Raw genomic sequence first — 21,035 nt, 5'->3', positions numbered from 1 at the left:
CCAGTCTCCTCATGCTTTGCCGGGACCTTCGGATGCTCCCAGTGCCCCAGGCCGCCAGGCCAACGCTACCCTTGGGGCTTGCGACCCATTCGCAATAACGGGCGCCAGCACCGAGACCCCAACAACTCGTGCCAGCGGTGCGATTCTAACATCTGGTTGCCAGCGGTGAGATCGCGACAACGGAGGCCAGCAGCGAAGAGATGCGGTTGACTGTATGCTGAGCAGCACAACGACCATCCGGGAGCAGTGCAACGAGCCCTGTGTGATGACTGGTTGCCTGCAGCGGAACGACTGCGCTGAAGTCTTGGCTGCAAGGTTTGGTGAGTGCGGGACTTTCTTCTTCTGAGTTTTGCCAGGCTTTTGTTAGTGTTAGAAACAGAGCTGGTAATTGTGGTTGTCGTTGCTACCGGGTTAGTTTGCGGCAAGACAATAGTAGGCAGTAGAGAAAGCAGCATTCAGAGCAGCCATGGATTTGAAGTCGTTGCGCAAACCGATATTGCTGGAGCTTGCAAGAGAGTTGGGTCTGGATGTCTCAGACAAACTCAGAAAACCAGAACTGCTAAGGGCTATTCTTGAGTTAGAAGCTGAGGATGACGAGCTGTCGGAATGCCTTGAGACCATTGAGGAGAGGGAGCGTGAACTTAAAGAGCAAAAAGAGAAACAGGAGCGCGAACTAAAAGAACAAAAAGAGAAAGAAAAAGAAGCGCGCGACCGTCAACACGCTTTGGAAATGAAGCGTCTCGAGTTAGAGATGGAACGCGCTCGTAATGGAAGTCAGGCACACGGTGCAGGAGAACGAGTATTGTTCAAAATGACTGACCTGATGCGGCCGTTTAAGCTTGGAGAGGACATTGGTTTGTTCCTGGTTAACTTTGAGCGAACGTGCGAGAAGCAGGGGTTCTCTCGGGAAACGTGGCCACAGCGCTTGCTCACTTTGCTACCCGGCGAGGCGGCCGACGTAGTCGCTCGCTTGGAGAGAGAGGAGGCAGAGGATTTCGACAAAGTGAAATCGAGTCTGCTAAAAAAGTACAGGCTGTCAGCGGAGGCGTTCCGTCGGAAGTTTCGGGAAGACGAGAAAGGCAGAAGTGAGTCATATACAGAGTTTGCCTACAGGCTTATGTCAAACATGCAGGAGTGGCTCAAAGAAGAGAAAGCGTTTGGTGACCACGAGAAAGTTCTGCAGTGTTTCGGGCTAGAACAGTTTTATAGTCGGTTACCTGAGAACGTGCGGTACTGGGTCTTGGATAGGCCAAACGTTAGTACGGTGGCTAGAGCCGCTGAGTTAGCCGAGGAGTTTGTGACGCGTCGGGCTCGTGGAGCTAAGGACGGTCAAAAGGGTGAATTTGGCTCCAAGTTTGAGAGGCCAAAGTTCACGCCCATGAGAGCAAAGGGGGACACACGTAGTTCGGATGCGAGTGAAAGCAGTCCGACCGAACGTAAGGAGACGGCGGCAACCGAAGCCGAACGCAGAAAGCGGTTCGAGATGAGGCAAGCGCGCGTTTGTTATACGTGCCAGAAGCCGGGTCACTTTTCGGCGCAGTGTCCGACCGAACGTAAGGAGACGGCGGCAGCCGAAGCCGAACGCAGAAAGCGGTTCGAGGCGAGGCAAGCGCGCCTGTGTTATACGTGCCAGAAGCCGGGTCACTTTTCGGCGCAGTGCCCAGAAACAAAACCAAAAGTCGTGTTTTTTTCATTAGGCAGCACTGACGAGAACATCAAGCTTCTCGAGCCTTACATGCGAGACCTCCTCGTGAACGGGAAAGAGTGCCGAGTGCTTCGCGATTCCGCAGCTACAATGGATGTAGTTCACCCCTCTTACGTAGAACCCGATATGTTCACGGGCGAGTGCGCATGGATCAAGCAAGCAGTGGAAGCTCATAGCGTGTGTCTGCCGGTAGCAAAAGTGCTTATTGAAGGACCTTTCGGAGCACTTGAGACGGAGGCCGCAGTGTCATCTATGCTGCCCCCCCAGTACCCGTACCTATTTTCGAACAGGTCCGATCACCTCCTGCGCGAGAAGGGGCTTTTGTTTGGTGAGGCTAGCGTTCAGGCCTTAACCAGATCGAAGGTTCGGGAGCTCGCTGCAAAGGCGGTAGTTGCGGGGCCGACGTTGTTGAACGATGAGAAAGGGTCAGAGGCGCAGCAAGCTGGTATTCAGAGCACGCCCGAACTGAATAAAATTGAGCCTGTAGCGTTAAAGGCACCAGATACTGGAGAGGAAATTCCCAATGCGGGAAAGTTAGAAGAGCTTCCGGTCGAGCTTCCGGGACTAGGCTCAGTGACGAACAGGAAAGACACCGATCAAGTCATTAGTGACTTAATAAGTAAAGCATCGCTGTCGCCTGAGCAGAAAACCGAATTACACCAGCTCTTACAAGAGTTTCAAGGTCTGTTCTCTGAGAGGCCTGGTAGGACTTCTGTCCTTACTCATGACATAGAACTTACCTCCCCAGAGCCAGTACGATCCAAGGCGTACCGGGTGTCACCCCGCCAGAGCGATATTATGGAGGCTGAGGTAAAGAAAATGCTACAGCTCGGTGTTATTGAAGCGGGTGAGAGTGATTATACCTCCCCTTTGATTTTAGTTGAGGTACCGGGCAAGGAACCTCGTCCTTGCGTCGACTACCGCAGGCTTAATTCCATCACTAAGGATCAAATTTATCCGATCCCTAACATCGAGGAGCGCCTTGAGAGAGTGAGTAGCGCTCAGTTTATTTCCACCCTAGATCTTGTCAGGGGTTATTGGCAGGTTCCACTTACAGAAGAGGCTAGTAGGTATGCGGCGTTCATTTCGCCAATGGGGACCTTCCGTCCTAAAGTTTTGAGTTTTGGTTTGAAGAACGCGCCATACTGCTTTTCAAGCCTCATGGATAAAGTGTTGCGGGGACAGCAAGAATTCGCTTTACCGTATCTAGACGACGTAGCGATATTCTCCGCATCCTGGCCTGAACATATGGCGCACTTGCGGGCAGTGCTAACCCGCCTGCGCGATGCGGGCTTGACAGTCAAGGCTCCCAAGTGCCAGTTAGCACAGGCCGAGGTTGTCTACCTCGGACACGTGATTGGTCGGGGTCGACGCCGCCCCTCTGAAATAAAGGTGGCCGCTGTGCGAGACTTCCCGCAACCGCGTACGAAGACCGATATTCGGTCGTTCTTAGGTGTCGCCGGCTACTATCAGAGGTACATCCCCAGGTACTCTGATATCGCGGCTCCCTTGACGGATGCTCTAAGAAAGACAGAGCCGCAAACAGTCGTCTGGGATGAGACGAAGGAAAGAGCTTTTAGCGCCCTAAAGAGCGCCCTAACAAGCCAGCCTGTGCTACGATCGCCCGACTACACAAAAGGGTTCGTTGTTCAGTGTGATGCTAGTGAGCGAGGCATGGGCGTTGTACTGTGCCAACGGGAAAATGGAGAAGTAGAACACCCCGTCCTGTATGCTAGTCGTAAGCTGACCAGTCGTGAGCAGGCGTATAGCGCCACCGAGAAAGAGTGTGCGTGTATCGTGTGGGCCGTTCAGAAATTGTCATGTTACCTAGCTGGCTCGAGGTTTATCATTGAGACGGATCACTGCCCTCTCCAATGGCTGCAGACCATCTCTCCCAAAAATGGCCGCCTCCTGCGCTGGAGCCTCGCTTTGCAACAATATTCCTTTGAGGTACGTTACAAAAAGGGGAGTCTCAACGGTAACGCCGATGGCTTAAGTCGAAGCCCCTAACGTGGGAATCAGCCTCAAAATTGCTTGTTACTGATGTTTTTCTTCCTGAGGCAGGATTTTTAACCTATTGCTTTCGTGTAGTGTTTCAAAGTGATGATGTGCTTTTTAGTGCAATTTTTCCGATTGGTGGACGCGTTCTGAGTGCTGCTAAACTACTGTAAGGAACTAGGCAGCAGTATAAAAGGGGAAAGAGCCTGGCAGGGCTTAGTGAGGGTTGTGCCGTGCTTGCTGACTGAGCGGTTGACTTTCGGCGTAGTTCTAACGCTTGCCGGAAACGAGAACAAAAATGTCAACTCTCCCGAAGTCACTTTGCAGTGTCCTGTGTGCACCTGAACGTGAGAACGAGGCCTTCTCTGTGCGCTGCGCTCAAGAAACGCCAAAGGACGCCCGACTACGGTTATGAGCATCATCGAGCGACATCCCTCCGGACAACGGATGCAGTCCCCTGACCATCGGGATCTCCTTCCCCCGGCGGGGCGGTCTGTTACGTTCCGCCTACAACGCGCGGTAATACCGGCGCGGATGCAACGGACGCCGGGGCTTCGTTCAAAGCGGCGGACATTTTGGCCCGTGCGACGCCGCCGCAACGCTTCCCCGCCAAGCGTGTCCAGGCGTGTTTCAGTGCCACGTGTCTTCGTGTGTGCGTGTGTGTGTATGTGCCCTCGCTTGTCAAAGCGCGGCAGCCGGGGAGCGGAGTTCCCCGAATGAGGAGCCTGGAGGTCTCTCGGCTCAACCGTTCGCGCCGTCGTGTGGGCGGGTTGGCGATGCGTCACTGCACTCGGTTCAGCAGGTCTCTCGGCTCGACCGTGCGCGCCGTCGTGGGCTCATGCTCCGCCGTCCCGTGACCTTCATCCCGTGACCTTCATCCCGTGACTTTCCCTTTTGGACCGCGACGCCGAGAGTATAAGAGCAGCAGCCCCCCGACACCAGGAGAGAGGCTCCGATTTGTACTGTTGAGTTACGTGCTCTCCCGTCTCTCCACTTCGGTCGACCTGACCGGCCGCTCTTTTGCTATGTTAGAATAAACAAGTTGTTCTGTTACCAGTCTCCTCATGCTTTGCCGGGACCTTCGGATGCTCCCAGTGCCCCAGGCCGCCAGGCCAACGCTACCCTTGGGGCTTGCGACCCATTCGCAATAACGGGCGCCAGCACCGAGACCCCAACAACTCGTGCCAGCGGTGCGATTATAACAACACACACACACACACACTCACTCCATGCGCTGGGCACATGAGGTGTGTTTCTTATAATTGAACCGATAAATAACCTACCTGGTCGACTACACGAGGTAAGATACTTCAGTTCCCACGGAAATTACGGGTGCCGAAAACGTGCGACCGCAAAGTTTTTCGGGATCACAGACACACTGTTGGCACATCGCGGAGGAAAGGGTCTATGCTGCACCCTACGGGTCTAAAGCTAGACCCTATACAGTGGGTCTAGCTTGGCACAAATGCCACCAGATGGAAATCTGGAGCAGCGCGCCTGCAAGCGAAGGACGCACTGAGACGGGAAGGAGGGAAACAGAGAATGAGACACTTTTTCATCACTTGATATGATAGCACCTATATATATACAGCATATTATCACATAGTATAACACGCACGATCACATGTAAGGGTATATATGCGCTTCTATACGAGGATGTTTCAGAGACGGCTGTCTTCAGCGCTTAAAAATGATTTCAAACAATTTCTGTTATCTGTAATTCGTAGCAGTGGAAGGCATATCACTAGGTCCGTGATCACGGGCTCTTTACCCAACTAGTTCTCCAACTTATCCAACTACTTATCTTCAGGGTATACCATAGCCGGTCTGAGAACTGGCTAACCTCCCCGTCTTTCCGTCTTTTTCTCCTTCTGCTCCTCCTCCAACAACTTATCCAACTAGTCTAGCGTAAATTTTGCAAATGCGGAATTAAAGTCAGTTGGTGCTCAACACTTGTCGACTCGAGTTATTATAGGACGCACGAGAATTCCAGAATATACCACGAGTTTCGAAGCGAGCGCTCCCTCAAGCTTGCAGCAAGATTTACTGGTGTTGCACGTATTAGTGTTTTTTTTTTTTTCTTTTCATAAGGCCTCCGTTATGCACACTGCCAGATAGATCCCTCTGAAGTCATCTTTATTAATAATATCACACAGCCTCGGCATGTCACTGTACTGAACGGAGCCGCCCGTGGCCGAGTTTCACACGATGCTGTTGGCAATGTATAAGCACCGCTAACTCGGACTCTCCCATTAAAATCTATGCCGCCAGCTTAAGGCTCAATTACAGACTCACCGAAATCACTCAGCCGTACTACCTCGGACTAAAACTCAGCAGAATTCAGAACCCCCATAACCCGGACACGCCAAAATCAGACTCTGGCAGGCTCACTCAGACACACGACTTCGACAATTCACATTCACTCGGGCTCATGGAATCGTGGGCCCTTCCTTCCTTCCTTCCTTCCTTCCTTCCTTCCTTCCTTCCTTCCTTCCTTCCTTCCTTTTGTTGTTGCAGTTATTTTATTCGAGAAGGGCATAAAATAAATGCATTCCGCCCAGTTTGATGCAGCTACTGCATCAACGAATTCGCGCATTTGTTGTCCGCGATGAGAAGGCGCAAACCATTCCCCTCAAGAATACAGAGTCTGATTTTCGCTCGGGAACGCGCGCGCACTCATCGTCCAACCGAAGATCGATCACTTAATAAAGAAAGTCATATGGACTCCGAAACAAATGAAATTACGTGTGATGTAGACTCGAGCACGCAGACTCACGCCTCCCCCCGCCGCCCACCCATCCAACCAACTCCAATTCACTTTGACTCGCTCTGACTCGAGGACAACTTCTTGGTCTTGGTCTTGGTACTCGTGTCCATTGACTCACACTTACGCAGACTCACCCTGACTCACGAAGGCCACTTTAAGCCATCCGCGAGTACAATCAAATAAAATCTCAATTTGGAAGCATGAAAAAAAAAAAAGAAAGACATTATGGTTGCTCGACTGTACACGACTGCAAAAGTCGTTCTATAGAGACCACGGCGCCAGCAAAAAACTACAGCCGTGAAACGTGGAAATGTATCAATGGATTACATAGGTATAGAACGTACGTGGACCGTATACCACTCGATTTCAACCTTCATGCATCCACATAGGCTGCGAAGACTAATAAGTTTTCGTTGGTGGCATATCTGTGGTCCCTAGACTTTTTGCTCGTCACTGCACTAGCACTCGGCTGTTCGCCGCACCTCCGTATATCAGTGCACGTGGAAAAGCAGGAGCTTACACAATGGACACGGGCGGCTAAATGAAACAAGAGGAGCGCACAATCTGTGGAATTCGCGATGATACAAAATCGGTAGCAGCGTCGCGGGAAGGCTATACGGGCGCAGGAGGATAAGTCAACTCTCGCAGGATCACCGGCTGTAATCTCCTGGAATGCAGTCGCTGAAACGTCAGCGATGTTAGAGGTTGGATTGCGCAACATTTTTACGAGACACACAGGAGAGAAACACACACACCGCAGAGCGCTCCGTGGTGTGTGTTTCTCTTCTGTGTGTCTCGTCAGAATGTTGCGCTATCCATCGTCTAATATGCTATACCAACACGCCCAGTCTTCAACCTTAGAAAGTTTCGTCAGCGATGCTTCTCTCGCATAATGTGTGCAAACCGCGGCGCAAAGTCTGGCGGTTTGACAAACGTAGCAAAGACCAAGGTGACCAGACAACCAGCCGTAAACAATCACTCCTTCAATTCTTTTTTTTTTTCCCGTGGGGCCAGGCTCTAACGTGGCACAGTCAATTGGTGGCAACATGCCCAAACAACATGCGTTTCAAGCGATGATGAGCACCGCATGACAAGAACCAGGTGCACGCCTGGTTCTACATAAATATTTTCTACCGAGGAATCATCTCGAGATTCCTCAGTGGGGTTAAATTGAAGCACGTTTCTACAGCCAACACTCAATCACTATTGACCGTTATATAGCCCTAGCTTCCAAAAGAACAGTTTCTTTATTTCAGCTGGCTAATGCTACACGAGGCGCCTTTGCACGTTGACCACCTCACGCTGAAGCCGGGACAACACCACAAAAAGAAGACAAAGTACGGCTTTACCTTCATCTGACACACACATACAGACACACGCGAGAAAGAAAAAAGAAACAAAAAGAAAAAGCCGCAGCACGTACACGAAATGGCGCAAAGGAAGGTGAAAGACGAGGCGCCGACCAGCAGCCAATGGGAAGACCGGTCTACGAGCAATTGACGCGAATGACAGCCGGTTACACCGGTTGCTAGTGGGCGCTTCGCCTTCTCTGCGCTACGCCCATAGAATAAAGTACCAACTTCATATGTCTGTGTGCTACATTTGCGTGCTAAGGAAAACCACACGGCTTACCCACGCCGGCTACGCCGATGGCAGCGCCACCAACGTCACCCAGAGCTGACAGCACGGCCGTCATGGTGTCACGTCGGTCTTGGTATTCTATACAAACGTCGACGGAATACTAAACCGGTGTTAGGCCGTGACGTCGAGATTTCGAAACGGTCGCTGACGTTCCGAAAGGCACACCTCTTCACAGGCCGTAACACCCGCACGAAGTGAACATTTCGCAATCACAAGAAAAGTAGATGAGAAGGTGACGATGTTCTTCTTTCTCTCGAGTTCTATTAAACTTCCCGCGCGCGCGGCGCCAGCAGCACACGGCACCACGAAATGCAACTAAAAGGCAAATTTAAAAGAACGCAGCTAGTCGTTACCGCCGACTAATTCGGCCAACTTTAACGCACGACGAAGCGCCGTCTTCTCATGTTTTTTTCCCCGAGCTCTTGGGAGTTCACCAGGAAAGCTATCTCGGCAGGAAGACGACGCCCTTGAGCCAAGTTGTGCCGGAGCAGACGACGCGTCGCCGACACCTTCACCGCACAACCACCGCCACCGGGGGCACACTTTCCGCACCGCCAACTTCCTCCAGCACGAGCGCCAAGCAGTGCTCTTCCGGCTTCTTCCCGCACCGAAACCTAACGCGCACTTCGTCCCAGAAGCCCCCCCCGACCACGGCACCCCACAAACGTCCTCAGCGCTCCCCCTCGAAAAAAAGACTGCCGAACCCGGACGGGAGCGCAGGGCGTGTGCTTCGACCAGCCGCGATCGACTGCGCGGGTGACGTCAATGCCGACGTCACACGGGCGTCGAGGCGACGTCACGAGGCCCGCCACTGCGGCCCGTCTGTCACCGCACGTGGTGCAGAAGAGAAAACAAACGGATACGAAGAAAACGTTTCGCGGCAGAACGGGTCGCCCAGGGCCACGGGAGCAACCCGCGCCCAAACGAAACGCAAGAACAAAGCACCGCGGCTCCTGCTGCAACGCCAAGCACGTGGGTCCCAAAAATAAAACGCTGCTCCCTCCGCCAATCACAGCGCTGTCGTTAGCGTTCCGCGGCTGTGCTGCGCTTCGGGGCTTCCTCGGCGGCTCGTTGTCGCAGCTTAGCAAACCCTGGCCCGCACACGATGCAAAAACCGCCGGTTTTCGTGACGCAAGCGGGCCTTTGAGCGCGATTCGTTCACAGACGTCTCCGGGCCATGGGTCGGCGTAGTCACTCACGACTACAGTGACTCACACTCGTCCCTCCATACTCATTTCACAGACGTGGGAAAGAATGTGAGCGAGTGACAAATGGTGTGACCTGACGTGCGGGTGATCGTGAACGAGAGCCGATGAGTTTGAGTGGTCGTATAAAGAGTGAGTGCCAGTCAACGCGAGTATCAGCGAAATTAGGGCACTAAAGTTTCGATTGGCTGGGCTGCGGTACGCGTCAGAAGCAGACAGGCGCCCCCAACCAATCAGCACTTCAGCAGCGGGCAAAATGGGCATTTCCACCAGGCGGACAACTACAGTATCTCCCTTTTGGTGATTGAGCATTGGTGGGTACCGGCTAGAGCGAATGAGTGTGGGGGTGTGATTACCCGCGTGAGTGCAGGCGAATTTTGAGTTACCATACACTCGACCCTCGTTGTAACAAAACGGGATACAACGAAATAATGGATATAACGAAGTAAATGAAATTCCCCTTGAAATACCCATAGAGATTCATGTACGTAAAACAGCTTTAACGAAGTGAAATTGTTCTGCTAATGAACAAACTAGATTCGTCTCCGAAACAAAACAAAAGATGTCGCAGTTTCGCCCGAAAGGCGAAGCATCGATTACGATGGCAAATTAGTAGACAGCAATGCGAAGTAAGCACAGTAGTTTTATCGGTCGTATGAACTCGGAAACATTCTCTCACCAACTGAATTAACAAGCATGGTGTCAGCGCGCACACTCAAAACGCTGGTGTGAGCAAGCGCGGCAGCAGCAGCGAGCGAAATGACCTTCCCGCGGTCTATCGCCTCAACCAGAGCAGCGAGAACAAAGTGCGCTTTCAAGAAATGGCGCGCGCGACCGTGCAAAGTGCGCACTTGGTGGCGGAGTCGAAGCTCCCACCCCTTCCTCCCTCGCTTCCTGCACGCGAGATTGAACCGCGATCGTCAGTTTCTCTTGCGCGAAATGCACAGTTGTATAGATGGATGGATGTTATGAGCGCCCCCTTTAAAACGGGGCGGTGGGTTGCGCCACCAAGCTCTTGCTATTGCTCTTGAATTCCCATAACCAAATTTTATGACACCCTATTGTGAACTTTGTTTTTGTACGTCTCCGTTTTTTGTCGTTTCCCTATTTTTTCTTCCGCCAATCTTCCAATCGCCTCTTACTAATCTCCATTGCGGACATGTTTACTTTTCCGCCGCTCTCGCTGAACCAAGGGCTTCAAGGAGGCCAATGGTGCCTAAATCGAGCGCTGGGCAGATATCTTCACGTTATAATGAAACACGCTCCATCGTTTCCCTAGCTTTGCCACAGCAAGCACATGCTTCTTCTTCCTTCTTATATCTCGCTTTATAGGTGCGTATTCAAGGCATCCTGATATCGCTTCGAAAAGTAATGAGCTTCCCTTTGAGTTATCATAAATGGTTTCCTGATTTCGTGTTTTCCTCTTAAGTAGTTACCCATGGCAGGTTTCTTTTCCATTGCCGCCACCCATGAGATTATTTCGGCCTCTCTGACTTTCCGCTTGACCTTCTTTGTTGCTGTGTTGTCCACCCCACAGACCGCATACTTACTGGTAAGTTTCTTAGTCCTTTTCCTCCACTGTGAATCAATGTTATTCCTGTACAATTACCTGAACACTCTCCCAGCCTTTTCACGTTCTTCCATATTCCTCGGTCGTTCTTCGTAATAAATTTTACTCCGAGATTCCCTCACTTCAAAACTTGTCCAGCTCGTATCACCCTGCACAGCTTCAGTTGTAGTCTTCCCGTGAGCGCCCAATGCGACGTGTCCCACGGACCTCTGGTTGCCATCGAGTCCTGATTGTACCCCTGACTTCAAGCAAACAACCGCATTTCCAGAAGTAATTCCTGGAACCATTACACCGTTCCACATACCCCGGAGCTACTCGTACCTATTGTATTCCCATGGCGCTCTGCGTTTCATTATAGCTGCATTTCTTTTTCCCTGTGTTTCAATATATCTGTTGCCTTCGTGTTTCCACATATGTTTTGCCATCGTAGGTCGTATAACAGTTGCCGCCGGAGCACAGCGCCGCCGCTCCCACCTTCTCATCCCCCTACGGCCTTTAGCGCGACGGAAGACTGTGCGTTTGCTCTCCGCTTTCTTCCTCCGCGCGCGCCAGATTGAGCCTTGATCGTGCGCTCCCCTCGCGTGCTTTCACTCACACATACAGCATAAAAGACGCGCGGCAACGGTGTTATTGCCGGTGGACTTTAAACGGAACATCACGGTCACTGCAAAAATCCGCCTGGAGTGTCCGTATAATTGCCACAGCAATACCCGACCGTTGAACATCGCTGTACATCGCTTTCTGCGGGGTTCGGCACTCGTTCGCGGCGGCAGTTCAAAACTCCCGCGTCACCGCGTCGCATACGCCGTCAAGCAACACTGCTGTCTCAGCGCGGCGCGTAGCGGCGCAGCCGCGCACTAGCGTCCCTGTATATCGCTCCAGGAACACTACAAGCAGCGGCTCACTTCTCCACGCTCTTCTTGCCCGTGCTTGGAGACTGCACGCGGGCGACGAGAATGGTGGCGCCATCTGCCGGGGATAAACAAATCGCGCGGAACCCGGAAACAAATGAAAACAAAGAGAACGCCGAAGCGAAGCCGCCGTCCGCCCCTCCATACGCGTTTTGCTGGCGCGTGGATGGAGGGGCGGAGGGTTTAGACGAGACGCTCATTTGAGGGATCGCCAGCTGTTTGTCCTACCGAGACTTCACGCATGCTTCACGCATAGAGTTAATATAGTAACTCTAACGGAGGGTTTAGTCCTAGCGAGACTTCACGCGTGCTTCACGCATATAGTAACTATATGGCTTCACGCTATGAAAGTGGTGGCGCCCTCTCTCGGGGATAAACAAATCACGCGGAAGCCAGTGCGTTCTCCGAGAATTGCAGTGGCGTTACTGCTCGGCGCGCGAAAGTTGAAGCGGAGGGAAATTTTAAGCGCAAAAAGTTCCACGCATTTCCCTCCCCTCGACACCAACTCTAACTCTCATGGACCACCGGTTATCTGCCATACGAATTACGCGGCCTGCCTAAATCCATTTCTAGAATACCGGTCACGTCCGTCTGCTCTCTCATTTACACGGCTGTCTTCCTGTCATTTTTCGTTCCATCGCTCGTCGCGCGGTCCCCAACTTCTTCCCAAGCGTCTTTGCTAAGCTTAAAGTATCGGCTCCATATGTTAGCCCCGCTACAATGCAATGATACACTACCTCTTGAATGCTGCTCAAACCTACCGCCAAGCTCACAATTCGAACCAAAGCGAAAAATCCGAGCACGTCTCTGCCGCTGCGAACAGCTCACTCGCTTGAGGAGCCGCTTTCGCAACCGCGTAAGACATGCGCAGCCTGCCGCATTTTACACGAGTTGCACTCTCACGTGTTTCTCAGCTGCGAGTGCGACTGGATGCGAGCGTGAACGTAAGTGAACGCGCACGAGTGGGTGCCGCGACAGTAGCCGCCATAGTTAGACAAATGCCTAGAGGGCGTAGAATAACTTCGACCCAAACGTTCGTTCACCGCCTAATGCCTACATAGCAAACCACAGAGTTTCCTACTACAAAAAATTCAGTGCCGATTTAGCGGCAAATGCGAGAGAAATGCGTTAGCGCCACGTCGCACGTCTTTCGAGGTTTCGGATCCGTGATTTAAACAGCGTTCACCACATTGCTAAGTTCTGTTCGGGAGCTCACTCGACACACGTCCTGCTTCTTCGAGGTACATGTGCACAGGTACATGTGCACGTCCTTCTATGCTCTCCCACCCCCTCTCTATTTCTACCACGTGACCGGCTTCCCACACTTAACACAGATGCACTTTTCTTTCTTTTTCCCACTTTGACACTTCTAATGCTAACGCATTAAAAATTACTAGACGGAACTGTGGTGCGGGTGGCGTCTACCGGGTGTTGCAGGTATGGCAGTTCAGCAAGGAGTGCTATATCATGAATATTGTCAAATATTGCCGAATTTCGCCACACTGTCGAGTTAGCCATATTGTCAGCTCCGATTGGCCCATAAGGCTGCTACGGCTTCTATGATTGGTTCAAAATTCCACCATTACAAAATTTGACAATACGGCAGTATTTGACGATGTGCACAATGGCAAAACAAGATGGAATTATGAAGCGTATCATTTTCAACAAAATACTGGGTTCTAAATGAAACAATTCGAACATTATTACGCTTGCGCACTCAGCTTTATTTAAACCTTGCTGTTCTCAGAAAACTAGGAGTGCTTGGAAAATTAGAAATATGAAGCGCAATAAATAACATCAGCAGAACGTTCAAAGCCTCCAGCACGAATAAAAAAACTAACCGCTTCCTCCGTGACAAACGATCATCCCCATAGTAGCTGATAGAAAGTCGCACCAAAGTTCCCTCTAGCAACTATGTGGTAAACCATAGCCTCCGAGATTGGGCACTCTGGCAGTTAGCGCCATCTCGGAGGCCACGGGCGAACGAAGGTTCTGTGCCTAGTAATAGTAGAGACGCCAGTCACGAGGCGGCGCCACTAGCCGAAGAAGCGTGAGAGACGCGGCCCGGCGGGGCAAAGCCGGTCCCGGCCAACTCAAGCCGGCGGAGCGGTCAGCACCGTCAAGGACGACCACCTGGCGGCCCGTCGAGAACCGGGACGAACAACGGCGGGAGGGGAAAACAAAAAAACTCAAACAGAAAATACACGCGCAATCCGGTCGTCGTCGTCATCGCTCCCACTCTCCTCTGATCGGGCAACGCCACGCATCAGAGAGGCGAAGGACCAGCGGGGCGCGTTTGCGGCATTTTACGGGACCACTTGCGGCGCTGTAGCCGGATGAAACGTCCACGCATTCGTCAACCGACAGGCCGAGAAACGAAACTCCAGTTCTTTCTACGCAGATATCTTTCACTGCTTTAATAAGGCAGTGAGACCGCTTAACACGATGCTTCGCACGCAGCATAGTGCGACAATATTTACTAGCGAGGACGCACTGCATTGACCAAAGTATGAACTAATTAAAACTCCCATGAGTGCACAATGAGAAAACAGAGATATATTTATCATGAGAGAAAAGCTGAGAGGTCGGCCTGAACTAGTATGTTATAGCGGAGTTCTTTGATTGATAAAAGAAAAAAGGTATCAAAAGACTGCTCAGAAACCAGTAGCTACTGTATTGGATCGCGAATGGTTCTGACCAGTGAGGCGAAATAGTGAGGCGAAACAGCTGCACCAAAATTTTAAATATCTCCTGTGGCAGACGGCACAATTCTACTAACCCTTGGAACTAAACTACTCCATGACGCGGGCACTACTTTTACAAGAAATCGAGATGCTTAATGGAATAAATCGAATAATTCAGCTAACTTTTAATTAATTTACGTCACATATAGCAAGTTACGAATTGTAGCCAGTGAGTACGCAAGGCGGACCCACATGGAACAAATTGTCAAGATGACACCGGTTTCGAGATATTCTTTCCCGAAGTATGCAACAAATTACACTGGAGTGTCAGTTAGCATCGTGCTTCAATGCATACGACAGCGTTTTCCATAAAAAAAAAAAAGAAAGAAATACGTGGAATAGCAGTGAATTTTTTTTTACCGCAAATTTGACAGCCCGTATCCCGAAACCAGTGCCACTCTCAGAATTCGTTTCAAGTCGATATATCTTTCAAACTCACTAGCTACAACTCCTACACTGCAAAGTAAATTAATTAGTGAAATATGAATTGGCGATATTTTATTAATCAGTTAATTACGCATTTCATGGCTCGTGGAAGGAATATCCGCCTCATCGAGTAATTTAAGTTAGGTTCTGCTACCTGCCCCAGGTGATTTAAAAAGAAGGCATGACATATGGTCATGTTCGTGTTATGAATTAATGCACTGGATTACGAAAAAGAAGCACAGGGAAATCGCACGCTGAGAAGACCGATAAACATACAGTGCGACGCAACTTGAGAAATAATATTGGTATGTCCAAGAATTTAGAAGAGAGAAAAATATTGAATCGTCGCGACGGCACATCACAGTCGCCGTAGGCGTCGAAGTCTCTATAACGAAATAATTTTTGAACAGTTCTGATAGCGTCCACGAAACAATGGTTGCTAGTGTACTATCATATACTCATATGCTGCGGACTAAAGCTCACGGCACGGTGCGAAAACGCGCTCACAGCGAAATCAAAACATTGTGCGCGAACATGCATGCAGACGCGCAGTCGGTCGCTGCGAACCCGTGCGATCGCTGCATTGAGGCTTCATTCTGTTATGCCCCGTTTGGTTTACAGACAGCCCACTATAAGAACATATTTCACATAGTTCGGGAGACTCCATCGCGGCGATCACGCGCAGGGGCGTTCCCTGTACGTATACGGTAAAGAGATAGGGTCTGTAAACGATTCTGTGCTTTCAGTTTGCCCAAGATTATTATATCGACGGTCAAAAACTTCCCTCGCTTTGAGAGTACTTACGTAAATGTCCAGGAGGGCTGTGGCGTGGTGTTTTTATTGAGCGCCGTAAGCGAAACCTACGAGGCGCGCGCCGCGTGATCCTTCATACTACGCAAGGGAGGCGCTTCCGACAGATGGCGACTCCGCAAGTCCTCGTCTCCGTATATGAAACGGAGACACGGAGGAGCGGATCGAAAAAGCCGCAGCACGAAAACACGCAAGGAGCGCTCTGATGGAGCCCGGGCGTGGCTGTGGTTACGCGTCGGGCATCGGGACGCTCGCTGTCTCCGGCGGCGACAAAAGCGCGAACCGGAAGAGAGCACGACCTTATCTCAGCCCAAGGTGCCGCGAGCCACCGAGCGGAGGAGGAGTGCCAAGGCAGCAGGCAATTTCAACAGCTGGGCCCGCGAAGGACTCGTACACAACGCGCACCTCTTTTTGTTTAGGAAGGATTGACCAATTTCCTTTCCAGCCGGCAGTGACTATAGAGACGTTTTTTTTTTATTATTACGCGTATATATGCTGACGTGTACATGCAACGTGTTGTGGGGACTTATGCAGTGTTTTATTATAGAAAATTTTGTAGGCTCGTTCACGGAGAAAAAGAAGGAAACGGGATGGGAAAGGCAGGGAGGATAACCGGAAGAGATTCCGACATGCTACCCTGCACGGGGGGGGGGGGGGGGGGGGAAGGGTAAGAGGAAGTAAAAAACTGAAATAATAGGGGAAAGATAAAACAAATGCACAGAAAGGGTTTATCGCGGCAAGGATACTTCTCCCGAAAATATGGATAGCTTATAGTTGATTGCAGAATTTTCTTAACACTTCATATTAGAAAAGCAATTGCGAAGGAACGAATAGAAGGTAGAGGCATTTCGGATCACTGAACCTACTATACGCATGTATATATATTTCCTACATGTTTACCGAAAGACAATTTAACGAACCCTTAGTTTCTTTTTTTTTTTTCTATTCCGGCTACCACTACATATGACAATTTTAAAACGGATGTCAGGGATTAGTCCTAGCACTTACGTACAGTCAGATACGACGAACGTTGGAAAAGCGCAATGACATGCCAATTGCCCAGCCAATTAGGACAGGGAATTAGTCCTCAGCCATACATATCTTTCTCGAGGAAACTAAATCTGGGTCGCGTATATACACGGACATCCTCCTATATTAAGCCCATATGCAGATGGCTGCAGAATTTACAAATATTGAGGACGGGGATCAGATCTCGATACGTAAATTTTGCAGCCGAGTGAGCATATTCGTATACGAGGACAGCGAGAAGGAAAACAAAAAAATTATAAAAACATATTTTTCTTTTGTCGCGATGGCGCTGGTTTCATTTTTTTATATGCATTTCTCGCCTACCGCATGACCTGCACGGTGTCATTGACGCAGATGATGCTTATATTTGCATTCTTGCGGTAATCGGTGGAACACAAGAGCAGATATCCCACAAACAAACGAAGACGGTAGAAGAGGCACGTAAGCGCACAGGTCACCTGGATCGAACTCCAGAGCGAGCAGCATGCACACATAGAGCAGGATGCTAGGAAAACGAATGAGACACGCCCGATGAGTCGGTAGCGCCATTACGAGGAGCACATTTAGTGGAATATGGCAAATCAGTTCTACGAAATGCCGCAAGGTGGAGGAACGTTCACGAAAGGAAAAATTGCTATACACCCGAATGCAGCACGAAGCTACAAAGGAAACCCCACACGGGTTTCTCAGAAACAACGCTTCGCAGTTGAGGAAAAATTCGTCCTGGTCCGGAATTTTTAGTTGAAGCGGCCTCTCAGTTGAATTCGTCCTAGTCCGGAAATTTAGTTGAACGTGGCACTAAAAAAAAATATTTAGCCTGTAAATTATCGTTATACGGTAACAAGTGACAATTACCATGCGGATACCAGGATTGGTAAGCCATAAAAGACGCAAGAAATTAGAGACGGGTGGCGACGCCTAGGGACGCCGCCTCGAAGTTCCCGCAGCGGCTGGACGTGACGTCATGGATTCTGAGGGTCTGTTCGCACATAGCATATGGGTGTTCTGTGGCATAGCCTCCTAGACGTGAATCCGGTCTAGTTCGGTTTCACCGCGATGTCGATGCCTCAGCCGCCGTCGTGCTGTCACAGTATCGACGCGCACGCACGGACCCCGCGAGTAGTAGCAGACGCTCTTTAGAGACGGGCAGTGCGCATGGCTGCAAAAGCGAAGAAACCACGTGGACACACGGTGACGCTTCGCTCAATTAGCTCTTCCGGAGCCAGGTCAGCCTGAATTAACAAAAACAAAGTTCTGACGGAAAAAAATCCTTTGAAATCTTTAATTTAGTGCCTCTCTTTAATGTCCAGCTTAACGAAGTGTAATTGGTTCGTTTCATATTTAGTTGGTATAATTAACTCCATATATCGGTGAACTAACTGCGGAGAAGGAAATCGAAAGATTCTATACAGGGAAATTAAGCTTAAACGTGCATCGTTGCCCGAACCACAGCTGTTCAACCAACAAACTGCAAACACGAGCCTTCTTTTCCGTTTTTCATTTCGACCACCATTAACTAAACGCGGTCGCCGCTGCCGGGACTCGCAACCACAACCTCAAAGCTCCGCAGCGCATCACGCCAAAGCCAGCCACTATAAGCTAACTCAGCGGGTGGGTGACAATCTGCGCATTTCACGAGACTCCCTCTCCTCTTCGCGGATTTCCGTAGGAGTGAATGTGTCGTGGCAGAGCAGTTCCCAGTGCTCCCCAATTGTTCGAGCGAAAAAGAAAAGAAAGAAGAGCCCTGTTTTTCCACCAAGGGGACGTTTCCTTAGCTTTCTCAGGCACGCAACGAGGTCCACACAGGAACACACACGGCGCTTGAGGGACCGGTGAGCAAGGCGAGAGGGCGAGTTTACGTGCAAGCCTGCAAAAATGCCTGCGAACGACAACAATGCCAGCCTGCACAACGAAAAACAGTAGCCGGACGCTCGCTGCCTGCCGAAACCCCCGGTAATTCGACGCAGGCGCTGCGCCTGCGCAGACCTGTTGCATCTCATTAACGTTGCGCGACTGATGTCAACCGGGCGGCTGGCCGGCTCGTCGCCGTCTGAAAAACCAGCGAGCGGCGCGCCTTGCTCACCCCGTGGTATGCCAACAGAGGAGGAGAAACGGCCCGCCGGCACCCGGAAGGCGCACAAGGCCGCCGGATATTGCGAGCCGCGGCCATGCAGAGACGCGGGCTCCCGGAATGTGCTCCCGTATATACACAATGTCTGTTGGCAACTGCACAACCAAACGAGCTTATCTAAAAGTGCATCGTATCAATACCACCTAGATTAGTAGTACTGATCGCATACGGCACACTGGCTAGTTGTGTGCACCGATAAGGCACTATACTTGAAGGCGCGTGGCGGTCAAGGAGCTGGCGTTACAGAGCTTCACCTAGTGGAACGGTATGCAAAATCTTGCAAGTGCGCTTCTCCACGCGCCTCGTTTGATATACACGACACGAAATACACAATCGAGACGCGCCTTTTATTTCCGTGCGCCGTCTACACTGTCAAAACACGCGCCTCGGCTTTTACAGTGCACGAACGAGACCATCTTGGTAATGGCAAATAAGATACGCGTGAAAAAGAAAAAAAAAAAAAAAACCTGCTGACGGAGTTTTGCATACACGGCTCCCGATTTATAAGTACGAACGCTCGCCACCTGCCCACCTGTCCATCGCGATCGTCGCCAAAGATCTAAACGGCTGCATGTAAAGCCGAGAGGCTCGGACGATTAAACTAATATACTGATCAAATGAGTGCCTTGTTGATGATAAGCATGACCTCAGTGATCGGGTGGCGCACTGTTTTCATCACCCGATCACTCAGCAACTAACTGCACTGGACGTACGGCGGTTGGACATCCGGCAGTGAGCCAATATAGTTTATCTCCAATCAGGAGACACGACCCCTTCGGCCCGTGCCGTATGACGCTACGGTGAGCTAGTTGGTGCGGAAATTTCGAAATGTTGACGCCACCAGTCTTCCGTCATCGTGCACATTCTACGAGGGCGAATCAAAAGTCTTTACACCTACGTTTTTTTTTCTCGCCAAATTACGGCTGTAAATGAGAAGTCAACATATCCATTCCCAGCGGTGGACCTCTCTTGGACCGGCTCGGCTTTATCTGCCGGTAGCTCCGCGGCACGGCGCTGCTGTCAGTTGTTGAAGATGGCGGTTGCGCTTCACAGGCATGGAGGAAGGAAAAATATAGGAGGGAGCGTTACGTCACGCAGCCAGCCTTGGCAAGCGAACGCTCCGTGAAGCCACAGCGGTGGCCCAACACGTGATCCCTTGCGTCGAGGTCACGGAGCAAGAATCGAGATTTGCTGAGACGTTTGGTTCCCAGTAGCTATATGCCAGTAGTTTTTATTCTCTGCGCGTTTGTTCGGCTGCCTTGCCGTTGCTCTGCGCGCAGAGCGGGAACACTAAAATCCAGCCGCGCACTTTCACGTGCGATCACGTGTTGGGCCACCAGGTTGGCTTCAATCGCGTTGCGGTATGCTCCATCCTATCTTTTTTTTCCTTCCTCCATGTTCACACGTACACGGCGTACGAGCAAATAAGAGTCTTCTATGGAGCAATTGGGACGAACGCCTATCGAAATACACAGGGAAATGCAGCCCACGTATAAGGAAAGGTGTCTCGCTTTGAGAAGTGTGAAATGGTGGTGTCGCGAGTTCGCAAAAGGTCGCAAAGCCTTGCATGACAATCTGCGCTCGGGAAGGCCACGTACGTCGCTGACTGACATTTCCCGCGTGGATGCCATGGTGAAAACCAGTATACAGTCCGGACCTCGCTCCTAGTGATTTCCAACTTTTAGGTTCGCTGAAGAAGTTCCTGGCAGGACACAGATTCACGTGCAAGGAGTCCGACGGTGGTTCCGACGGAGTCCGACGGTGGTTCCACAGTCGGCCGGAAGAGTTCTACCCCAGGGGCACCTCAAATTTAGGCGCTGCGATGGGACAAATGTCTGAACCGGTGTGGGGACTATGTGGGAAAATAGTGTAAGGTACGCGGAATAGTACGTATATATGTAATTACCTGTATGTACCTTATTCTGGCTAATAAAAGATAGGGGAAAATACTTTCTGATTAGCCCTCGCAGCAAACAAAGCTTCTGATGACGGTAAGATTGACCAACATCGCACGCCAGACGTCTTAAGCAACCATATAAGCTAGATAACACCGCATTTAAAGCTTTGTCATTAATTGACTGTATACGTGAAGGACACA

The 21,035-nt window shown here is 50.8% G+C and overlaps 1 protein-coding gene across 2 annotated transcripts in view; it reads right to left on the bottom strand.

Annotated features, from left to right (window-relative positions):
* The window catches only part of numb (NUMB endocytic adaptor protein), a 100,397-nt gene that overhangs the window by 53,020 nt on the left and 26,342 nt on the right, over positions 1 to 21,035 (bottom strand). Inside the window, exon 1 of one of the 2 annotated variants that reach the window (XM_050180480.2) lies at positions 8,103 to 8,815. The exons of the other annotated variant lie outside the window; for it this stretch is intronic. Within the exon in view, the coding sequence (XP_050036437.1) occupies positions 8,103 to 8,166 (64 nt within the window). The 5' untranslated portion in view covers positions 8,167 to 8,815. Of the gene's footprint in view, positions 1 to 8,102; positions 8,816 to 21,035 lie in introns of those variants that run through there. 2 annotated transcript variants of the gene reach the window in all.

This window comes from Dermacentor andersoni, chromosome 7, assembly GCF_023375885.2.
Source record: "Dermacentor andersoni chromosome 7, qqDerAnde1_hic_scaffold, whole genome shotgun sequence".
Lineage (NCBI taxonomy): Eukaryota > Metazoa > Arthropoda > Arachnida > Ixodida > Ixodidae > Dermacentor > Dermacentor andersoni.
Note: the sequence above shows the minus strand (reverse complement) of the source record. Positions and strands in the feature narration are given on the sequence as shown.